This window comes from Neoarius graeffei, chromosome 10 (genome assembly GCF_027579695.1).
Source record: "Neoarius graeffei isolate fNeoGra1 chromosome 10, fNeoGra1.pri, whole genome shotgun sequence".
NCBI lineage: Eukaryota > Metazoa > Chordata > Actinopteri > Siluriformes > Ariidae > Neoarius > Neoarius graeffei.
Genome location: NC_083578.1, coordinates 81907829 through 81930684, shown reverse-complemented (window position 1 = coordinate 81930684; position 22856 = coordinate 81907829). Strand labels below are relative to the sequence as shown.

At 42.0% G+C, this 22856-nt stretch overlaps 1 protein-coding gene across 1 annotated transcript in view; it reads right to left on the bottom strand.

The window, feature by feature from the left end:
* plxna3 (plexin A3) overlaps positions 1-22856 on the bottom strand; it is a 451726-nt gene that overhangs the window by 68813 nt on the left and 360057 nt on the right. The window contains exons 11-12 of the mRNA XM_060932405.1: positions 13224-13320; positions 4956-5146 (exon numbers count right to left, since the gene is read on the bottom strand). Of these exons, the coding sequence (XP_060788388.1) occupies positions 4956-5146; positions 13224-13320 (288 nt within the window). The remainder of the gene's footprint in view (positions 1-4955; positions 5147-13223; positions 13321-22856) is intronic.

Sequence of the window (22856 nt, the reverse complement as noted above, 5' to 3'; positions counted from 1 at the left end):
TTTGTTCCACATTTTAAGAACCTCAGATGACTCAAGAGCATCAAAGCGAAACATGTCGGCGGAGCTAAAAGTATTACAGATTTCCGACTGGTCGGTGCAACAATAATAGTTTAATCATGAGTCACAGTAAAGCTCGAGATTAAATGCGTATATGGATACAGACGGAGCCTCCAGTCCATATTCCGCATTCATTTTGTCCTTATTTGTGCATGCAGTACCAACACTGACCACAAACCATGGGGGCAGTGTAGCCAATAGTTCAAGCAAGACACGACATCTACTGTATATGATGTCTAGAACGCTGCCACTGCTTCTGCCTCTTTCTTAAAGGGGAACTAAAGGCAAATTTTATTATCATCAACATTCTATTTATCTCATTTTATTAAATGCATTTTCGATCGCTATTTTGTCGCTGCTATAGCAAGTTATGAGTGTTTGAAATACGCTCTGTAATATCTCAGTCCATACGTCAAAGCGACGGCCGTAAACGAGATGCGTTGAGACCTGTGCAAGACATCGTAGGACGGAAGTAAAACGTACAGCGGAAATCAAAGTCTGCCAACGTTCCCTGTGTCCAAAATCACTCACTCGTTCACTACTCCCTACTCCCTGTATAGGGAATTGCTATATAGAGGACTATACAGTGAGCTCATTGGTAAAATGGTAAAAACCCTTTCGGACACTTGTCCGTCGCGCTGGGATTTACGTCATTACTGTCGCATAATTAAAAGGTGTCACATAATCAGTCGGCTTGTGGGTTTTCAAAATAATAAATACACGCTTGTGTTTTTGTGATAAATCCATATTACACTGAGCGCATTTCCGACATTAATCAATACAAAGTACCTGCATCTTTCAGTTCTTTTAAATCAAGGCGGAATACTTTCTTCTTTACCGCTGCCTTTTATTAAATCAAATTTGAGACTTTTAATTTGATTTTTTTTTCAGCGCGACCGCAATGCATGATGGGATATATTGCTTTGGTTAGTGAACATCGTTGTAAACTACTTTTCGTGATGCATTATGGGATACTTTGAGTGCACTACAGTATATAGGGTGTAAATAATCCTCACTAAGGTTCTGGACAGCACTACAAAGTGCCCTATATAGTGAGTAGGGAGCGATTTCGGACACGGGGTCGTCAAAAGACGCGCGCGCCCTCTTTCGAATGCTGACGTGATCAAGCCGGGAGTTTTGTTTGTTTTGATAGCGATCAGGAAAGTTTGAAAAAAGTCGGCAGTAATCGTCATTTAAACTCGTTTTTGTGCAATACTTCGTTTGGAAAACAGTTTTCAAAATGGCGGCACTGACACCTGGCTGACACTTGACGTTTCGAAGTCTCGCACAAGTCTCGTGAAGATCGCGCGGATAAGCGACGCCTGCCGTGGACCAAACGAACTAAATTCAACACGGCTAAAAACCGAACAGGCCGATAAGTAGAATATTTAATTGCAATTAGTTGCCAATACGAGTCACGATATAAGGTTACTAAAACCGAAAACGTAATTGAATAACACGTTAATTAAGAAATAAAGCAAGTTTAAAAATGACTTCAGTTCCCCTTTAACAGGTACGTTATTACGACTTCCTCCTCCACCTTTGTTTTGACTCCGATCTGCCTTCTAGTGGATGTATTTCTTAACAGCCACGCCAACGTACATGACACATGGAAGTATCTGGGCAGTGACGGTTACATCATTTGTAACAGACTTATTTATTTTCGTTTGTAAAGGGAGCGTAAATGAGCCTGAAGGCTGTGTTCCAAATCACATGCTATGATGTAAGACTTAATTCGAATTTGATTGGTCGAGCAGTGTTCCAGGAGTGCCTAGATATTTCCTATAACCATATTGGGACATTTCACTGTCTGTATCACTCCACTTATGTGTTTGTGTGTGTTTGCCATGCAAAAATTCCACTTAAATTAATGACTTATTAGCTTTTGCCATAGCGAGATAGAGAAAGATATGTGTTGATAGATAAAATGTGTGTCGCGCCATGGGATTTTTCTCCCAGATGCTCTTTCTACAGAATGCGTAGAAACGGCGTTGAAAAGCGCGTGATATTTTGCACCGTTCTCGCTGGCTGATCCAGTAACTATCAACGAATAACCACCTCAATAGCACCACTACGGGATACGTTTACCACTTTTAACATCATCCACGACTGAGACAAGTATAGATCTTCCTCCAGCCAGAAAAATCAGCGAATGACATTTTGATTTGTAGTGAAAATGTGTCGATCGTGCGAGTGCAGTTTTCACGCAACATTCGCTTGGCGCTTGGCAAATAGTTCACCACATGTTTTCTCGACCTGCCGAGCAGCATTTTGTGGTCTGTTGCTCAACAAATCTGGGAAATTTGCCAATAATCTACAGTCGAGATTGTCTCCTGATGGATTCACAAGGTTCTGTATCATTTGTAGTCGGTGCCTGGAAAATGGACCATTTTGGGTTGCGTGCACATGATTTCATGTCAGACTTACAGTAACTTCCCTTGGTCCAATTTCACTTTGGTTTGTATTTCCTGCATATGGAGGCTTGGTAGTGTAATGCAGCAGGAGTTCAATTTACTAGTATATACTGCATTTCTCAAAACCCAAGGTTGCTTTACAATTACAGGAGGGAGAAGAAAAAAAAAAGTCCACCAAATAGAGGTCAGGATGTCGTTCCAGTGGTGTAGCAGCCACAGTCCCACCAAAAGGCGCACGAAAACAAGTCCCACACCGCCAGCATAGCCGCTGCGACGCTGCCGGGCAACATCACTCGGAATACCACGCCATGGATCCACAAAGCGAGCACAGACGCACTGCCACGCAGAGCGCTGGTAAGTCCCAAACCGCCTACACAGCTGCCGCGACGCCACCGAGCAACATCATTTGGAACATCATACCAAGCACTAAAGCACCACTGCACAGAGCGCTGGACAACCACGATGTTAAAATGAGCAACGAGCTCACTGCAGTCCATAGCGAGGACTACAGGCATCACCCACGGTGAACCAAGGCCTGGAGGGAACCGACGCCCAAAACTGGATCTGGAGCTACACCACGACCGGCGCACAAAACACTCAAACAAAAACAAACATCAAACTACACAAACAAACAAATACATCTCATTATCTGTAGCCGCCTTATGCGCACGACATACTCCGAACCGGAAAATTTGCGGAAAGGACACACATATGTACATTATGGCTGGGAAACCACAACAGATTGCACCAATCACAGTGGCCTCCATTGTACCTAATCTGCATGTCTTTGAACTGTGGGGGGAAACTGGAGCAAACCCATGCGGACACGGTGAGAACGTACAACCTTCTCACAGAAAGGCCTCCGTCAGCCGTGAGGTTCAAACCCAGAGCCTTCTTGCTGTGAGGCGACAGCGTTAACCACTGCACCACCCACTTCCTAGTTCAAAACAGTTACTCCGGTAGTGTTAGCGACATCATCAGTGGACATAGCAAACAACGCTTTTCAGGAATATATAATGATTGACTCAAAATATGAAAACTCGTCAGACGACGGGACGGGAATGTATGAATCAACGTGAGCTAGCTAGGATAGAAAAGAACCTGCTTATTATTGCGACTCGCAGACTCTATCCCGCCTCACTAACTATTTTGCAAATTGCGGTTATTTAGTTTGCCCCGCCCACTTGTTTTGCTTTGCTTTCTAGCTCATCTCATCTCGTTATCTCTAGCCGCTTTATCCTGTTCTACAGGGTCGCAGGCAAGCTGGAGCCTATCCCAGCTGACTACGGGCGAAAGGCGGGGTACACCCTGGACAAGTCGCCAGGTCATCACAGGGCTGACACATAGACACAGACAACCATTCACACTCACATTCACACCTACGCTCAATTTAGAGTCACCAGTTAAAGGAAAAGGCAACTTTTGTACAAAACCAGGTGTTTAATAGGAGAAAAACATATACGTAATCAATTCCGTTAATTATTTCCATTATATATCGAACATGAAAAAATATTTTTAACTTTGAAATCATGAATTGACACAGAGGAGTCGAAGTTGGAGGAGGCAGCCATTTTGAGATTGTGGGCAACTATAAACCAATCAGAATCTTTCGGTAATGCACCTCCCTCTGATCTGTGACGTCACTGGGCCCATGAAAACAATGTTTACAAGCAGATCACTGTGATTAGGAGTCCCGGCGGGTGGCTTGTATTCGATTTGTTTATATCCCGACCTTGTCAGCTGTCAGATTTATGTTCATGGACCCGGTAAGCTGGTAAATAATATTTATTTATTTTTTTTTTTTCTTTACCAAATTCTAACAGAAAACGAGAGCGCCCGAAAGGGAAAACCGAGCCGAGCTGCTTCACGCATGCGCAGTAGGCTTGGTAGGACAAATCCAAATAGGAGTCATTCAGGATTCAGCCATGTTTTTGCTCCGTGTTTTTACTCGACCAAAGTTATACAGTATTATGAGCTTTAAGTTGCATAAATAAAACCATTTGGTGAAACTTTGAAGAAGCGATTGTACTGATTTTTTACCTTATTACCATGAAGCACTGAAGAGTTCTTTTCAGTGGTGGGCCGCATGACGTCACGCAGTAGATCAATATGGCGGAACGCATCTAAGCTGAGCTCAGCGCAAGCCCATATTATTAAAAGTTAAAAGATACTGTTATGCGGTCTGTTCTTTCTCTATAAATTCCATGATCGATTACTTTATATATTTATCTATCTATTTGTGGTGATTTTGTACAAAAGTTGCCTTTTCCTTTAACCTAACCTGCATGTCTTTGGACTGTAGGGGAAACCGGAGCACCCGGAGGAAACCCATGCGGACACGGGGAGAACATGCAAACTCCGCACAGAAAGGCCCTCACCGGCCACGGGGCTCGAACCCGGACCTTCTTGCTGTGAGGTTGTGAACGCAGGGTCTTTGTCTATTATTACAGTGCATATGTGTACATGTAGATGTGTATGCGTTACCTTGGCGATGCGGGGATGACTGCAGCGCACGTTGCGGCGGCCCTGGTGCATCCAGTTGTGTTCGGCCGAAGGGCAGTGCTGCTTCAGGAGACAGCGCTTATCTGCCAAACACCAGCCGCATTCGAACAGGCTGTTCGCCTTCAGACACAGACCACAGCTGTCCCTCTGAGCCTCACACTTATACAGGAGAGCTGTGTGGAGAGCACATTCAGTAACACCATCAAACACACATACACACACACTGAGAGAGTGAGAGACAGAGAGGATGGAGGAGGGAGAGATAAAGTGTTGCACTCTTCTGGCTGGATGAAGGCAGGTCAGCAGTGGGAGTGGAGCCAGAAGCTCGCACTGAGTCGATAATTGAACTGTAAGGGTGAAAGCAGCCAAGGCAAAGCCCACGCCTGCATTTACTGTACTCAGCTTGCTACTCTGCCTCACACACACACACACACACACACACACACACACACACACACACACACACACACACAGGCCCCTGCTCTCTGGGTAATTGCAATAAGCAGCCATGCTGGGGTAAGTGCAGGTGGTTGAGTTGGTGTGTATCGATTGGATGAGGCCAGAGAGCAGGAGGATGCTGGACACACCAGTCCTTACTACACACACACACACACACACACACAACCACCTCCATCAGAAGAACCGTTTCAGATTTTCCCATTTTATTTCATTTCATTTCATTTCATTTGTTTTCTCCGAATCTTTCATTGAGGATCAATCAGATAAAACTCAACTTACCATCTGGTTACTTAATCTGGTGTCAAGGAAAGTCAAATGTAATGTATTGTGCTTCTGCTGAAGCTATTACTAGTTATTTAAAGGTCCAGGGAATCGAACCAGTGACTTTTTGGTCCAAAAGCTGCCTCGCTAACCATGAGACCACAGCTTCCCGCGAGAACTTGTAGAATTTCATCTCATCTCATTATCTCTAGCCGCTTTATCCTGTCCTACAGGGTCGCAGGCAAGCCGGAGCCCATCCCAGCTGACTACGGGCGAAAGGCGGGGTACACCCTGGACAAGTCGCCAGGTCATCACAGGGCTGACACAGACACAGACAACCATTCACACTCACTTTCACACCTACGGTCAATTTAGAGTCACCAGTTAACCTAACCTGCATGTCTTTGGACTGTGGGGGAAACCGGAGCACCCGGAGGAAACCCACGTGGACACGGGGAGAACATGCAAACTCTGCACAGAAAGGCCCTCGCCGGCCACGGGGCTCGAACCAGGACCTTCTTGCTGTGAGGCGACAGCGCTAACCACTACACCACCGTGCCGCCCCCTGATTGGCTGCAAATGTAAATTTCATTACTTTAGAGTGCTAAAGCTGGAGCGTCAAAATCTTCACTCAGACAGAACCTATCTATCTTATAATACGAATCGTCCCCAAACTGCTTTACGTCGTAGACAAGCAGGAAAAACCTGACTCCTTATTGGCTTTCACCAGTGACTAAAAAAAAACAAAAAAACAAAAACATGGCCGACATGGCTCTATGCCCTTCTGTTTTATAGAAATGAAGCCCAAATTCCTGCACCATGTTGTAAAATTTGGAGTCAGAGTTTCCGCAGTAGAGACGAGAGTTGAAGTCAGGTAAACTTACCCATTTAGTAGGCCTGCCCCCTTCTCCCAATACCAAGGTCCAGCCCGTCACACAGGCTGTCAATCACTTAATTCCCAAGTGAATACACGCCTTCTTACGATATAATAGAATAACTAATTTAAAAACTAATTTCTGGGGAAAAATGTGCAAATATCAGCAAAACTAAAAGTGACAAGGCAGTGCCAGCCAGCCAGCCAGCAGGGGGCACTAGACTTTTTTTATTTTTATTTATTTTTTATTCCAGTCATTGGCGTTCCCGCAAAAAAATAAACTGGTGTATATGTTTAATTATTCTATCCACATTAACTGGATCTGAGCAATCGCACACTCTGATTGGCTACTCTACTACTAGGCTATCAGCTCATATACCGTGAGTAGAGAAAAACAAAATGGCGGAGCGTGTTGCTGAACCAACCGAGGACGAAATAAAAACTCTACTTGAAAACAAAACCCCCCAAAATACAAAAAACGGCCACAAAATATGGAAAAGTATTTGATGGTGAGAACTTATCTTTTTTATTTTTCAAAAATTATCATCATCGCATTTTTCACAAATTGCTCCTGTGATTTCGCCGGTTTGTTTACGTTCTAAGCGGAAATTATTTTGTCGGATGTTTTGTATAAAGTTTTTGTTCATTGAATTTGCAAAAAATAAAAATAAAAATGCTCTGTTTCTCAAAATCCAGTGAATGTGAATCCAGAATAAAACAGTTATTCCACTCAATCTGGTTGTACATGGCTTATAGCCAACTACGCGCCTTGTCGGCTATCAGCTCATGTACGACTCGATTTCGCAGAATAACTGTTAAATATAACCTGCTTCGTGGTGGTACGAAGCACCTCAATGCTCTAACTATAGTACGGTATATACACGACCTGCTGCACTACACACATCAGCTAAAGTGCTATTTGGTCAACTGGAATGGTTTTAATTAGCGTGCAGGGATCCTGACAGAATTAAGTGAATGCAGATATGAGAAAACGCCGACGTTTAAACAAATCAAGAGAAAATTACGATTCGAATAATAACTTTTTGGTGTGAATCCATAACTCAGATCTGAAACTTTCATCAACGACTTGCGAACTTTTTGTTGAGGACGCAAACACAATACGCATATGTTGTAAACTCTTTTATAAGAGAATAGCTATCACATGCTGATTCGTTTCACATTGTCTTTATCTTAGCATAGCTAATAAGCTCATATTATGTCATTATATTATGTTAGCTACCACATTTAAGTCAATTCCCAGGCAACTGGAGTTTTTTTTTTTTAACTGACATTTATGATTTGGGGTGGCACGGTGGTGTAGTGGTTAGCGCTGTCACCTCACAGCAAGAAGGTCCGGGTTCGAGCCCCGTGGCCGGCGAGGGCCTTTCTGTGTGGAGTTTGCATGTTCTCCCCGTGTCCGCGTGGGTTTCCTCCGGGTGCTCCGGTTTCCCCCACAGTCCAAAGACATGCAGGTTAGGTTAACTGGTGACTCTAAATTGACCGTAGGTGTGAATGTGAGTGTGAATGGTTGTCTGTGTCTATGTGTCAGCCCTGTGATGACCTGGCGACTTGTCCAGGGTGTACCCCACCTTTCGCCCGTAGTCAGCTGGGATAGGCTCCAGCTTGCCTGTGACCCTGTAGGACAGGATAAAGCGGCTACAGATAATGAGATGAGATTTATGATTTGCTTAGCGTTACCCGTAGTCTTGTATATGAGCTGCTTGCTATTTATAGTGCTATAGATTTCCATCTTTGTTGGAAACAGATGACACAAATGTTAAATCTTCTGGGTTTTTTTTTTCCTTTAGCATCGTCAAATTTGGGATATTTGAATTTCTACTCTCTTTCAGTCTCCTCTCCAGACAAAAGATCAAAATCTCCAATAAATCAGTCTGTTCATCGTTTTCCATTTCACTCTGAAGTATAATTTGTACACGACACAGTGGGAACAAAGGACTCTTTCCATACCAGCCACAGAATGAAGCTATAAAACAAAAATAGACACTGAAGTAATCTATTAATAAAATATGCTCGACGTTCTAGATGAGAACGTCTGTGTGTGTATATATATATATATATATAAGGCTGAAGAGATGGAAAAAGTAAGCTCTGTCCACTGGAGCAGACTAAAGCACTGAATAAACTATGAACACAAAGAGAAGACAGGAATGTTCTTTTTTTTAAATCTGTTTATCTATTTATACTGTATTTTTCCCCCCAATCTCACATTCTACCACTAGGGGGCTTAAAACCTTCAATGTAAGTGAGATCTCTCTAAACGCACCCATGATCTGTACAGTTTCACCCTCCAGGATTGTTCACGTGAGTCAAAGTGGTGGTTTTGTTGGGGGGGTTGTGGGATGGGTTACGGTTATCATAGCACACGAAGGCGTCCCGGCTGCCTGACAACATGCCGTGTGTATTTACGACGCTTTAACTGAACACCGATTGGTCGAGGTGAGGAGGTGTGTCTGGTTGTATACCCGGAAACATGAGGCGATGTCGTGACCCTTCTTCCAAGGGTTTTATCAAGAGTTTTCAGAGTAATACTGTCAATATACTCTTTTAATCAGATTGCAACTCTGGCATTGCTACAATGAAGTAATATAATTAGTAGGGATGGGTACCGGTACAGAAAATTCAGGTCCAGGTCCAGAGGATCAGGTCCAGATCTGGACCTGGACCTGATTATAGTAGTGCAGCAGTACTACATCATATTTTGGGGAGCGAGACGCAAGTACAGGTCTCTGTGAGTCCTACAAATTATGTTCAAATTGTATATTAGAACGATATGATTATTTTCAATGCACAAGCAACTAATATGCAGAAATCTCGCGAGATTTTCCGAGATCTCAGCCTTGTTCAAAATGGCGGTGTGTTTTGCTGAGCGAGCGGCGAGCGCCAGTTTCTTTGTTTATTGATGGATTTCGGCTTTCCAAACTCATGGAAATAAGCTGACTGTGGGCACACAGGAAGGAAAAAAATATCGGTAAACCGATTTGTGGTTTGTTTGGGTGTCATTTTTATTTCGCGTGTAAATGTACGTGAGTACAAGTGCATGCATGTGTCGGATCACTATTCTTGATCGATACAATTTTTCAGGTTCGCACTTTGTCTCAAAACTAACTATACTCGCCTTGGCGTCTGTTGACTCGTCCTTTAAGTGTTTCTAGATATGATTCACAGCGAACATCTTTGAAAGAGAGTAACCACGGATAGCTAAATCTGCTCGGTTTTGTTATTTTCTTAGACCAGTAACACTGTTATGTGACCGCCTGCTGGTAGCCTGGTACGGTGAATTTTCTAATCGGTCCAACAACCGGTCCACTGATTTTTTTCCGGACCGTTTTTTTTTTGGGACCGGTCCAGCAAGAAATACCGGTTTTGTACCGGTACACGGTACTGGTACCCAGCCCTAATAATTAGCATAAAAATCTCCAGAAAGTACCAGAGTGGGAAAGTGAAAAAGATCAAGATAGCAATACAATTACATGTAGGATTGAACATAACAAGCGTTTCAGTTCATGATAGTTAGCTAGCTGCAGTGTTTGGATAATTAACATGACTAAACTGTGCATTTCAACGACATTATGCCATACACGCTATATGGCCAAAAGTATGTGGGCGCCTAGGCGTGGGTGGTTTGCCAAAGTTGGAGTGGAAGAAAAATCAAGTAGCCTGCCAAGAGCCAGGACCTCAACCCCACTGAACACCTTTTTGGGATGAACTGGAACACTGATTGGACCCCAGGGCTCCTCATCCAACATCAGCGCCTGATCTCACTAATGCTCTTGGAGCTGAATGGACACAGGTCCAAACAAGAACTACATACTTTCAAGGGCTTTTCTTCCGTTTGCATTCTCACCCAAAGAAGAAACGCTGAAGCGATGTAAGCCGGTTTGCTCGCATGGCGTTAACAGGAAATGCTCGCGAAGATTTTCACACGTCAAAATCACGTTGCGTTTTCTCCATCGCATGTGTGCTCAATAAAGCCTGAACTTCACCTTCAGTCCATTTGTCCTTGTTTTCATTGATGTATTTATTTATTGATTTCATTTTTTAACGCTAACGTAAGGAGCTGTTGTTTGCACGGCTATAGATTTACACAGATTTTTAAAAATGCGGTTGCATTGGCTCCAGTCCTGCGTGCTGTGGCGCGTGCACCAAAAGACGTGCCTCGGGCTGCGCGCACACCGTGAACAAGGCGCACCTGTTCTCAATTAATGAACTAAGTGTTGGGCTATATAAGGACTGCGCTGATGCAAGGACGATGCGAAGCATTACGCCACGTTCAGTGCGCATTACCGAGCCTTGTTTCCCGTGTTTGTGGTTTTCCTGGTTTTTCGACTCCTGTTCCCGATTCTAGTTCTCATCCTCGTTTTGCCTACGACATCTTGTTTGCGCCTCGACTGACCCATTGCCTGGTTTCTCGTTTGTGACCTTGCCTGCCAATTTGGACTGTTTGCTTTGTGTGTGTTTCATGCACCTTTTGTATATATTGCACTTTATTATAATAAACACTTCTGCATGTACGTCCGCCTCTCTCGCGCATCTGACATCCAGTCACCGCACACTTACATCATTCATGTGTTCCTCCGACAGCACCTACTACCCTGAAGTAGAAGTGGGGGGGGGCCCTTGAAAAGGTGTTTTAAGGACTATGATAATCCCCAGTTCCTGCAAAGTGGACATGGGGACACAAAAAAGTGGGAATTTCCTCCAACATTTCTAAGAACTACGAGAAAGCTCCTCTGGTCTGAAAGTGCAAATTAGGTCTTCCCTACCAGTATGTGGTCCATTTTAATACCTAATAGCAGCGTATTGCCAATTAATGCAAGGCTGACACTTGCACGATTCCGTGGCACGCATTGGCACGACTCGAGTCGTGCCAGTGCGCAAACTAGTCGTAAACTGGCGTGAAGTGTGCGTAAACCCGTCGTGACTGCGTGCCATGTCGGGATGAGAATTTTGAAATGTTCAAAATTTTGGTCATGACAAAATTTCGCGACCGGGTCGTGAACTATGCGCAAACTGTTCGTGATCTCGTCGGGACGATGCGGGAGGATGCGTGCCAGTGCGTGGAAGTGCGCGCCATGCCACGACTGTCACGAACTGCCATGAATAGTTCACGAACAGCTCACGTCGAGTTCACGAGTAGTTCACGACATGTTCACGAATTGGTGCGCGTCGCAGCGTGGCCGTGCCTTCCCACTGACACGGTCACGCATTGATGGCACGAGCAGTTCACGACTAGTTTATGCACTTCACGAACAGTTTGCGCATGGCACGAGCAGTTCACGACGAGTTCACGAGCAGTTCAATGGCTAGAGCAGCTGCCAGGTATAGGCATCTTCTCTTCTCTGCAATGATTGTGTCTCTGGTATTCAGCATGTTGTCTCTTCCACAGCCAATTCAAAAATGACCAGGGGTTGGGGAGGCCCCCTTTTTATATGGCGTGCCCAAGTCGGCATGACACCGTCTGAATTGCGCAAACTCGTGCCAATGCGGGAAGTGCGTAAACTATGCGCAAACTATGCGTGAACTCGTCGTGCCAGTTCGTGAATGTGGACGGGCACGCATTCGTGAACTCGTCGTGAACTAGTCGTGAACAGTGCGGGAGCCTCCCAGTTCGTGCCCCAAAATGGCACGACTTGCCACGACAAAATCGTGGCCAAAAGTCGTGCAAGTGTCAGCCTTGCATTACAGAGAAGCCATGGTCTAATGGTTAGAGAAGCAGCTTTGGGACTACAAGGTCATCGGTTCGATTTCCTGGACCAGCAGGGATGACTGAAATGCCCTTGAGCAAGATACCTAACCCCCAACTGCTCCCCAGGCTGCTCTGAGTGCGTTATACATTGCTCTGGATAAGAGCGTCTGCTAAAATGCCTGTAACGTAATCCAGGATTTGGAAGTAAGTATGTATGAAACTGCTGCTTCTTCTTCTCCAAAGTGTGACCTACCTACTGCATATCTAAACATGTAGACACAGAAGTATGAACCAGGCCAAAGGCAGTAAATTTCGTGTTCGTAAATCGTGACATATGCTCCACCCACACACCAACACGTTTTTCCACTGACAACAAAGAAACCTCCTCTCTCTGCTCTGTCCCGATGCTGACGGGGATACTTTGATTGCTTCACGATCAAAATTCAGTGTTTTAATGGGATGTTAAATTTTATTAGCAATCTGTTAAGCCTGCGCTTGTTCGGTTTTATTGTTCTAACTATTAAATTTAGCATTTGATTACCTTAATTAACCATCCTGACTTTGTGTTATAGATTGTAATATTGCAGTTGATTATTTCTCGGCTATTTGCACATCGGTTGGTGCAGAGTAAGCAAACCATACAATGCAAAGCAAATAAATATAAAAAAGTTTTTTTTTCTCAGTGCTAAAAGTAGTCATAATGTACGCATCCATTGAACATCTCGATATTAAAAAAAAAAGGTTAAAAATCCATCCATGCCGTGCCGACTGTCACCTCCACTCACTCTTGCCTTTTATTTTCTGAAATCGGGACACTTTGCTGGACTTTATCCACTAATTATGTTGTTATGAAAGGCCTCTGTGGCTACAGTTCTGTTCTGCTGCTGTAAAGATTTCTCAATTAAGGCTTTGAATTCTTGTGCACAGGTTATGAAACAGCAAGATATACCTTTCAGAGCAGAGGGCTTGTCGATGGGAAAGTCTCCGTCCCAGACGATGGAGAAATCCACAGGCAGGTCCCCCATCTCATTACCTTCATACCAGTACTGCAGAAGATAAACAGACACAATATAGACACTACATGAGTGGAATGAGTTCCTCCAAGGCATTATTATATACAGTTATGCTGTCCAAAGACAGATAGTGAGGTAGCATGGGGGTAAAGACACCCTGAGGTCAAACTAATAGAAAACAATTTACCATCAGATAGCCACAAATAGTGTGTAGTTTGGTTTCCAGACACGGGTCACGTTGGTGTCTTGATTTTTACCTTTGTAACTGCAATTAATACATTTTTCACAAAAAATGGAACTCTACCGCATAAAAACATGCACCAAGCTTCATACACTTGCTTCGAATCGCATTCTTGAGCCACGTAATCTCATTTACAGATTTTGCAAAATGGCTTGTTCTTATGCGGATGCTAGTCTTATGCAAATGACATCATAAAATCCCGGGTTTTCTGTGTGTGATATGCTCAAATACACTGCAAAAAATAAAAATCTTAGGAAGTTTATTTGTCTATTTTCAAGTCAAAACATCTAGCCACCCTTATTATAAGACATAATTGCCCAACAAGCAAAACCTCATTTAGCTAGAAAGGCTAGTTTTTAGACAGTCCATCTTGAAAATCTTGTATAGACAAAATGTCTTGAAAAAGTCTTATTTGGAGCACCTTTGAAAATAAAACAAGTTTTTTTTTAAAACAAGTAAGTACATTTTGGACATTTGTCAAATGCAGTTCATATTTTTTTTTTAATTTTATTTCTTTTTCTATTTTTTTTTGTGTGTGTTTGTGTAGTTTGATGTTTGTTTGTTTTCTCCACCGGTTGTGGTGTAGCTCCGGACCTAGTTTTGGGCGTCGGTTCCCTCCAGGCCTTGGTTCGCTGTGGGTGATGCCTGCGCTCCCAGCTGTGGACTGCATTGAGCTCGTTGCTCATTTTACTTCATGGTTGTCCAGTGCTCTGTGCTTTAATGCTTGGCGTGATGTTCCGAGCGATGTTGCTCGGTGGTGTCGCGGCGGCTGTGCAGGTGGTTTGGGACACACCAGCGCTCTGCGTGGCGGAGCTTCTCTGCTCGCTTTGTGGATCCATGGCGTGGTGTTCGAGCGATGTTGCTGACAGCGTCACGGCAGCGGTGCTGGAGATGTGGGACTTGTTTCGTGCGCCTTTTGGTGGGACTGTGGCTGCTACACCACAGGAATTACATCCTGACCCTTACTTGGTGGACTTTTTATTTATTTATTTTTTTATTATATTTTTTTCTTTCTTTGTCTACTATTTATTTGTTGTCTGTATCTGTGTGTGTGTGTGTGTGTGTGTATGTCTGAACTTCCTGTAAAGCGTCTTTGAGTACCATGAAAAGCGCTATACAAAACAGATGTATTATTATTATTATTATTATTATTATTATTATCTTGTTTCAAGAAAAAAAAGTATGCTTGTTTTGGGAATAAATGAACTTTACTGAAATCTTTGAATCTTTCATTACAATTCAACTCCACCTTACAGATCCTAAGTTTACTATGACTGGTTTCTCAGTCATTCAGAGTGAGCTCCTTCTAGATGCTGTACAGACTCTAGACCAGACAAGCGCCTTCAAAAAGGCTATGAGTGAGTGAAGGGCGTTTTAGTGAGGTCTTTTTGGAATGCTGTGAGTTAAGTTCAGTGGGTTTTTTTTTTTTGTTTCTTTGTTTTTTTTGTGCCTGATCTTGTAAACCCCTCGTACACATGAATAGTCAGTGCCCCCAAAATGCACTGTTGCTTTGGCGTTGTGTAAGCACTGTAAGTCAAAATGCATAGACTTTTATTTATTTTTTTTTTTTTTTGGTGCCTGAGGTCCTGGGGAAGTGGAATGTTAAGAGATGTTTTAATGTTTGAATGTTGAAATGGGAAAAAAAATAAACTTGTTGCAATGCTACACGTGTCGTCAACTTGATTCAAGATAGTCTCTGGTCTCATATCTAGAGTATTTTACTAATTACAGGTCACAAAAGGAGAATCTTTTAAGCTAGCAATGCTTAGTTGTAGAATTTAACAATCCTAATATCTTTTAAGCTAGCAATGCTTAGTTGTAGAATTTAACAATCCTAATATCTTTTAAGCTAGCAATGCTTAGTTGTAGAATTTAACAATCCTAATATCTTTTAAGCTAGCAATGCTTAGTTGTAGAATTTAACAATCCTAATATCTTTTAAGCTAGCAATACTTAGTTGTAGAATTTAACTATCCTAATATCTTTTAAGCTAGCAATGCTTAGTTGTAGAATTTAACAATCTTAATATCTTTTAAGCTAGCAATGCTTAGTTGTAGAATTTAACAATCTTAATATCTTTTAAGCTAGCAATGCTTAGTTGTAGAATTTAACAATCCTAATATCTTTTAAGCTAGCAATGCTTAGTTGTAGAATTTAACAATCTTAATATCTTTTAAGCTAGCAATGCTTAGTTGTAGAATTTAACAATCCTAATATCTTTTAAGCTAGCAATGCTTAGTTGTAGAATTTAACAATCCTAATATCTTTTAAGCTAGCAATGCTTAGTTGTAGAATTTAACAATCCTCGGCAACTCTGTGGAAAACAAAACATATTCTTGACTGCAAATCTTTGCATACTCTATATTACTCATTATTTTTGCCATATCTGATTTACTGTGTCGAAGTCTGGGGAAAGACCTACAAAACCACTCTGCAGCCGATATGTACAATACAGAAAAGAGCAATAAGGACAATAAACAAAACAGGATACAGAGATCACACAAACTCACTATTCATAAAATCACACATGTTGAAATTTATGGATCTGGTCAAATTCAGAACAGCACAAATAAATGTACAAAGCGAGAAATAATCTATTGCCGAAAAATATACAAGGAATGTTTAGTGAGAGAGAGAGGGGGGATATAATCTAAGGGGAGACCTAAATTTTAAAAAACCAAAGGTTCGAACAAATATGAAAAGCATGTGCGTATCGAGCTGTGGGGTGACTTTATGGAACAGACTGGAGACAGAAATAAAACAAAGTGCAAATATAAATCTGTTTAAAAAAAGGTACAAAAATATTTTTAAACAAGTATATAGAAGAGGAAGTATGTCAGCGGAGGATGATGAGGGATAAATAGAATAGGGTTGATTGTTATATTAGAACTAACTTAGTATATGGTATATATGGTATATATTTATTTATGGGGATAGTTTATATCTTCATATTTACAGGGATAGGTATGTAGTATATATTTATTTTTGTAATTATATATTTATATAGATATTTATGAAGTGTATATATGGTATATAGTATATTTATATTTTTGTAATTATATATTTATATAGATATTTATATGAATGTAGTATATATTTAATTTTGTATTTAAATATTTATATAGATATTTATGAAGTGTGTATATATATATGGTATGTAGTATATATTTATTTTTGTAATTATATATTTATATAGATATTCATGAAGTGTATATATGGTGTATATTTTTATAGGAGTATTAATGTAGTTTGGATTTCGGGGTAGTTAAAAAGGGGTGGGGAATTAAAAAGTATTGTACTTCTTCCCACTCCTTTTTCGAACAATGTACGGTGTATTGTAATGTCTTAGCTCTTTGTTATTTCATTTATTCTTTTTTTTCACTTTCTCGTTTTCTTTCTTTTGTATGTACAAATAGTTACATACATTTTTTTATACACGCTCGAAAATAAAATAAATTCATTCATTCATTCATAATATTAGTATTTTTACTGCTAAGACTTTGTCATGAATTTAAGTGAAATACCCTTAAAATGAAATAAATAAAAATGACTTGAATGGCTAAATGTAAGAAGTACGATCTTGTTATAAGAACTATTTTGATTATTTTGAGTTAATCAGATCTCGCATAATAAGTTCCCCAATCTTATTTTGGAATTATTTCATCTAAAAACAGGTTAGATTTTTCATCTTACTTTAAGAAATCTTACCAAGTCAAATTTGACTAGTTCCATTAGCAGATTTTTTTCACCTGATTCAAGCAAATATGCTTTGTTTTAATCTTTTATTTCTTATTTTTGAAAGGCCATTTTTTTGTAAAGTTCACTGAGAAAAAAAAAAGGTTCGAAAAAGACATGTTTTACGTCTGAATCCTGTTCCAAAAAATCACTAAAAGCTTGTGTGCCGTTAGATCGTAACGATTTATTGGTCAGCGGCGCTGCATGTGTGACGTCATATGCGTGACTGTCTTCTTTTGTAAAGCTCGCTACACAACTTTATGACAACAAGGATGAAGAAGTGACTCAGACTGAATAAGCATGTTTGGGTTTGCTTTTAGATCAGTAATTATCTGTCGTCTATCCAAGTATTAGATTTGGCCACATAGAAACTACCTTAGAACGTTATTGATCTGACTGAGGACAACTAATCAATTCAAGCAACAGGCTAAACACAAGCTTGACCCTTATTGTGCGGTGAAGTCTTTGGGATGGCGCTTCTGACTTTTGTTTCTAGATCGTAGGAACTGCTCCGCGTACCAGACGTCGCTCAAATCCTTCTCTGTGAATTTGCCTCACAAACTTATCTTTTTCAAAATGTATGGAGCAGACAACAAACCGTCCTGTCGGCTTGAAGTTATCTCTCTTTGTCCGTACAAATCGAACCACTCGTTCTGTAAGCGTCCTGCTGACTTTGAGCTATAATGGATCGAAATTCCGCTTTTTTTTTTTTTTAATCAGCTACACTTGAACAGCCTTGAACGACACATCTCTTATGAGACAGGCTTTAATTTTAATTTTGGAATTAAAAAAAAGTCATTAAAAACGTTCTTGATCTACTAGAACAGCAGTCCAGATCATGTATTAAAGGAGAACTGAAGTCATTTTTAAACTTGCTTTATTTCTTAATTAATGTTTCGATTACGTTTTCGGTTTTAGTAACCTTATATCGTGACTCGTATTGGCAACTAATCGCAATTAAATATTCTACTCATCGGCCTGTCCGGTTTTTAGCCGTGTTGAATTTAGTTCATTTGGTCCACGGTAGGTGTCGCTTATTCGCGTGATCTTCACGAGACTTGTGCGAGACTTCGAAACGTCAAGTGTCAGCCAGGTGTCAGTGCCGCCATTTTGAAAACTGTTTTCCAAACGAAGTATTGCACAAAAACGAGTTTAAATGACGATTACTGCCTACTTTTTTCAAACATTCCTGATCGCTATCAAAACAAACAAAACTTCCGGCTTGATCACGTCAGCATTCGAAAGAGGACGCGCGCGTGTCTTTTAACAACGTTGGCAGGTGTTGGTCGCTTTGATTTCCGCCGTACGTTTTACTTCCGCCCTACGATGTCTCGCACAGGTCTCGACGAACCTTGTTTACGGCCATTGCTTTGACTATGGACTGATATATTACAGAGCATATTTCAAACACTCATAACTTGCTATAGCAGCGACAAAATAGCGATCAAAAATGCATTCCGAAGATTTAATAAAATGAGATAAATAGAATTTTGATTAAAAAAATTGTCTTCGGTTCTCCTTTAACATGTCTAGTTTTATAAGGTATAATTTCCAGGAGTGGTGTTGTTTTTGTAAGACTAGCACTTTAAATTCATCCATAAACTTCCAGCTTTTCAGTACAGTTACCATGAGTTGGCCTAGTGGTTAGCTTTTCTGCCTCTCGATCGGGAGATTGCGAGTCCTACTCATGGTCGGGTCATACCAAAGACCATCATGAAAATGGTACCTACTGCTGTCTGGCAAGGCACACTGCAATACAGATGTGAGTGGGGAGTCAAACTCTAGCGGTTACCAGAGGACCGGGCCCCCACTGTAACCCTAGCTATATAGGCAAGAGGCCGAGGGCTATATATACAGAGATCTATACGCCTTAAGGGCCTGGTTAGTACTGGGACGAGAGACTGCCTGGGAAGACCAGGTCCTGGCACCAGATGGACTTTAATTTTGGCTTTCTGTACAGTTCCACATTTAAACTTTACAAGGCGGGGCTTAGGGAGAGGAATGATAACAACATGAACTCATTAAGTGATCCTGGCTATCCAAAATGGTGGCACTATACTTTCAGATCCTGCAGCCCACAGGATCCAGTGTGTCTAAGAGCTTTTGTACACTTTTCTGGCCACAAGCTTCAGGATCTTGAAAGTTGCGATCTGACAAGCTCTGCATGCATTTGCACTTCTGTGCACTGGTTTCCAGTATGACCAAACAAGCTTTTCAGAGCAAGGCATAATCACAGGACTGAAGAAAAATGCAGAATCAGAAGAGTTTGTATGGCGCACTTAGTGGTAAATAAAGGTAAATCTCACACGTTGGCTTGGCCATAGTTGGGCTGGGAGAAAACATCTGGAGTCATCTAGTGAAGATGATGCACATCAGACTCTTTAGGAAAATTTAGCAAGGTCTAGCTCATAAGAATAGCTGCACTGTAACTTATAGCATTTAGCTGTATGGTGAAATTCTGTACATGTTTATAAATTATAGTGAAGAACGTCATGAGATTTAAGGTCAGAAAAGATTTCGGGTGTCTTCTTCTTCTTTCAGCTGCTCCTGTTAGGTGTCGCCACAGCAGACCTGTTCTGCATATTTGATTTTTACACCGGATGCCCTTCCTGACGCAACCTTCCCCAATCTATCCAGGCTTGGGACCGTCATTAAGTACATACTGGATTGTGAAATCCCAGTGGCTGGGTATTTTACCTAATCTGCATGCCTTTGAACTGTGGGAGGAAACCGGAGCACCCGGAGGAAACCCATGCAGACACGGGGAGAACATGCAAACTCCATACAGAAAGTCCCCCGTTGGCTGTGAGGTTCGACGCCGGAACTTTCTTGCTGTAAGGCGGCAGTGCTAACCACTACACCACCCATGAGCTAACAAGTCTCATCTCATCTCATTATCTCTAGCCGCTTTATCCTGTTCTACAGGGTCGCAGGCAAGCTGGAGCCTATCCCAGCTGACTACGGGCGAAAGGCGGGGTACACCCTGGACAAGTCGCCAGGTCATCACAGGAGCTAACAAGTATCTCATCTCATTCATCTCATTATCTCTAGCCGCTTTATCCTGTTCTACAGGGTCGCAGGCAAGCTGGAGCCTATCCCAGCTGACTACGGGCGAAAGGCGGGGTACACCCTGGACAAGTCGCCAGGTCATCACAGGAGCTAACAAGTATGGATGTTAAAAACGATTTGCAATGCCAATGCCAAACTAAAGAAGCAAACTCAGGACACAAAACATGTTTTTGCTGATTGGCTAGAATAAAGGGGACTCAAAAGGGACTCAGGAATCAAACCCAAAACACAAAGCACAGTCTGAGAGAGAGAGCGAGAGAGAGAAAAAAGCACTAAAGCTTGGTCTTAAACCCCAAAGCACACCTCTATCAAACCTCTCAGTATCTGGGTTTCAGGTCACTATATATATATATCGTTCCTCCAACATGTAATAGTTTTCTTGATATAAAAAGCAATAATCGACTCAATTCTGATGTTATTACTTTGCAAAGTTGCACAGAGTGTGATTGAGAACTCCAGCAGCATACACAGAACCTTTTTTTTGTCTTCTAATACAGAACGAACAAAGAGGGAGGAGGTGGAGGTTTTACTGTTCACTTTTTAATTAGTGAAAGCAGCAAGAGCATTTAGGTGACCTGAGTCGGTGAGAATATCGCTGAGCAGCACCATCAATCGCAGCCTTCATGAGCATATAGAGAGATGGGGTGGAGAAAAAAACAACAGCAACAAAAAAAAAAAAAAGTGTGCGAGCGAGTGAACCAGAATGAGCTCCTGGACTGAGTATTAAACAAACCTGGCCTTGCTACGCACTGCCTTACAGTCTTTCTCTCTGGGATCATAAGGCCGATCGGTGGACTAGAGAGCTCCAGCAGAGAAGCTGCACCACTTTAATTTCCATTTAGGGCAAAACCAAAAAGCGCAGAACCAACGAGTGGAGCGATCCATTCCTCCAGCCGGTCATTAGGGCTGAGTGAAACGTCAGCTGCTACACCGAGGCTCGTTCAGCCGTGCGGGCCAAATCAATCACTGCAGGGCAAACGCTACATCATGAACATTCTCTAGCAGCCAGAGAGGCTGCAAAAAATGGAGGAGAAAAAAAAAAGTCCTCGATGTGTGTTGGCCTTAAGTCTTTCCCCAGCTGCTCTGAGAGAAATATCTTCGAGGAAGTGGAGCGCGTGAGGTTGTGCCGAGGGTGACGAAAAGCCCAAGCGAGGCTCTCTCAACCTGTTGACATCAGGCTCCCGAGAGGCTGCACGTCTCCATCGGAACCAGCTGTGCTGCTTCGTACAGTATAATTGGGGGCAATTATGGACGACCTGAGTCGAGCCAAAGGTCAGAGGTGTCACGTCTGAACAGCATTAACTTATCTTGGAATTTTGTAATCATGGAAGCTTAGGAGAATAACTAAGTATAAGAGTCTGGGACAATAATTGGAGATTTTGTGAAAGGAGGATTAAGGAGGATTGTGGGCTTCAGGAAATATACCTGTATTCTGGAAAAAAAAAAAAAAATCCAAAGAAAAGCACTGTCTATTGCATTGACTGTATTTGCAATTTGGATTTAAATCCAACAATGGGACCTTTGGAGAATGCAAAAAGGAATGATCGCACTGCACAAATCCCAAATAAATAAATATATAAAGAGATATAATAGGTTGTTGTCATGCATAAGCGATGGTGATGAAAGCTCCAGAAGCGAAAGTCATACACAATGTATTATTTGGAGTAATATGATGTATTTTCTTGCCTATAGCCTCTTCTCCTGGGGAAGGCAGGCCAGCTTGGAGGAGATTAGCCGCAGAGTGTAAATGTGCTCAGGCCTTTGTGTTGGTCTGTACAATACAGCTTATCTGTGCCAGGAGTGAATTGATTTTCCTCAGGCTTGTCTTCCCACAGTATCACAGTGCTGCGTGATGAGACAGCCTGGCCTGAATCTGTCAGGAGCCTCATTGGGAACAACCAGTAAATGACAAAAAAGAGAGAGAGAGAGAAAGAGAGAGAGAGAGAAGGTACGGTATTCTTACCTTCAAAACACCCCCCCCCTTTTTTTTTTCTTCCTGTCACCCCATGAACCCATCAGCAGCCCAGACACACAGTTAGACACACTACAACAAATACACCATCAGCACTGGAAGCCATCAGCAGGAATACAGAGGGCCATCTCTTCCATTTTGATTACATTTCCTACATCATGGTGGGTTTATTACAATCCTGTTTGTATGCCGGATCTCGGTGCACGCGGAGTGTGGGAAGAGCTGGCTGGGTTTTTTAAAAGCGCTCTCTTAATAAATGATGTGTTCAACAATCTACTTAGTGCAGTGAAGTTAATACAGTACTCCTGTTTACAGCATTGGCAATGATGAACGAGACCGTCAATGACGGCGTACCTCACTCCGGTCCTGTCTAGTCCAGAAGGAACGATCTAAAGTGGGCCACCTTGTGCAATAAATATTGCAAGCTATATACAAGCTATATATCGAAGCTATATACACTAGGGTGCATCAGTTGCCCTCACTTTCATAAAATCTGATGCATTTTTGTTTGGGTGTTCCTTTTCACCAATAAAGACATCCTGTAAAATTTTT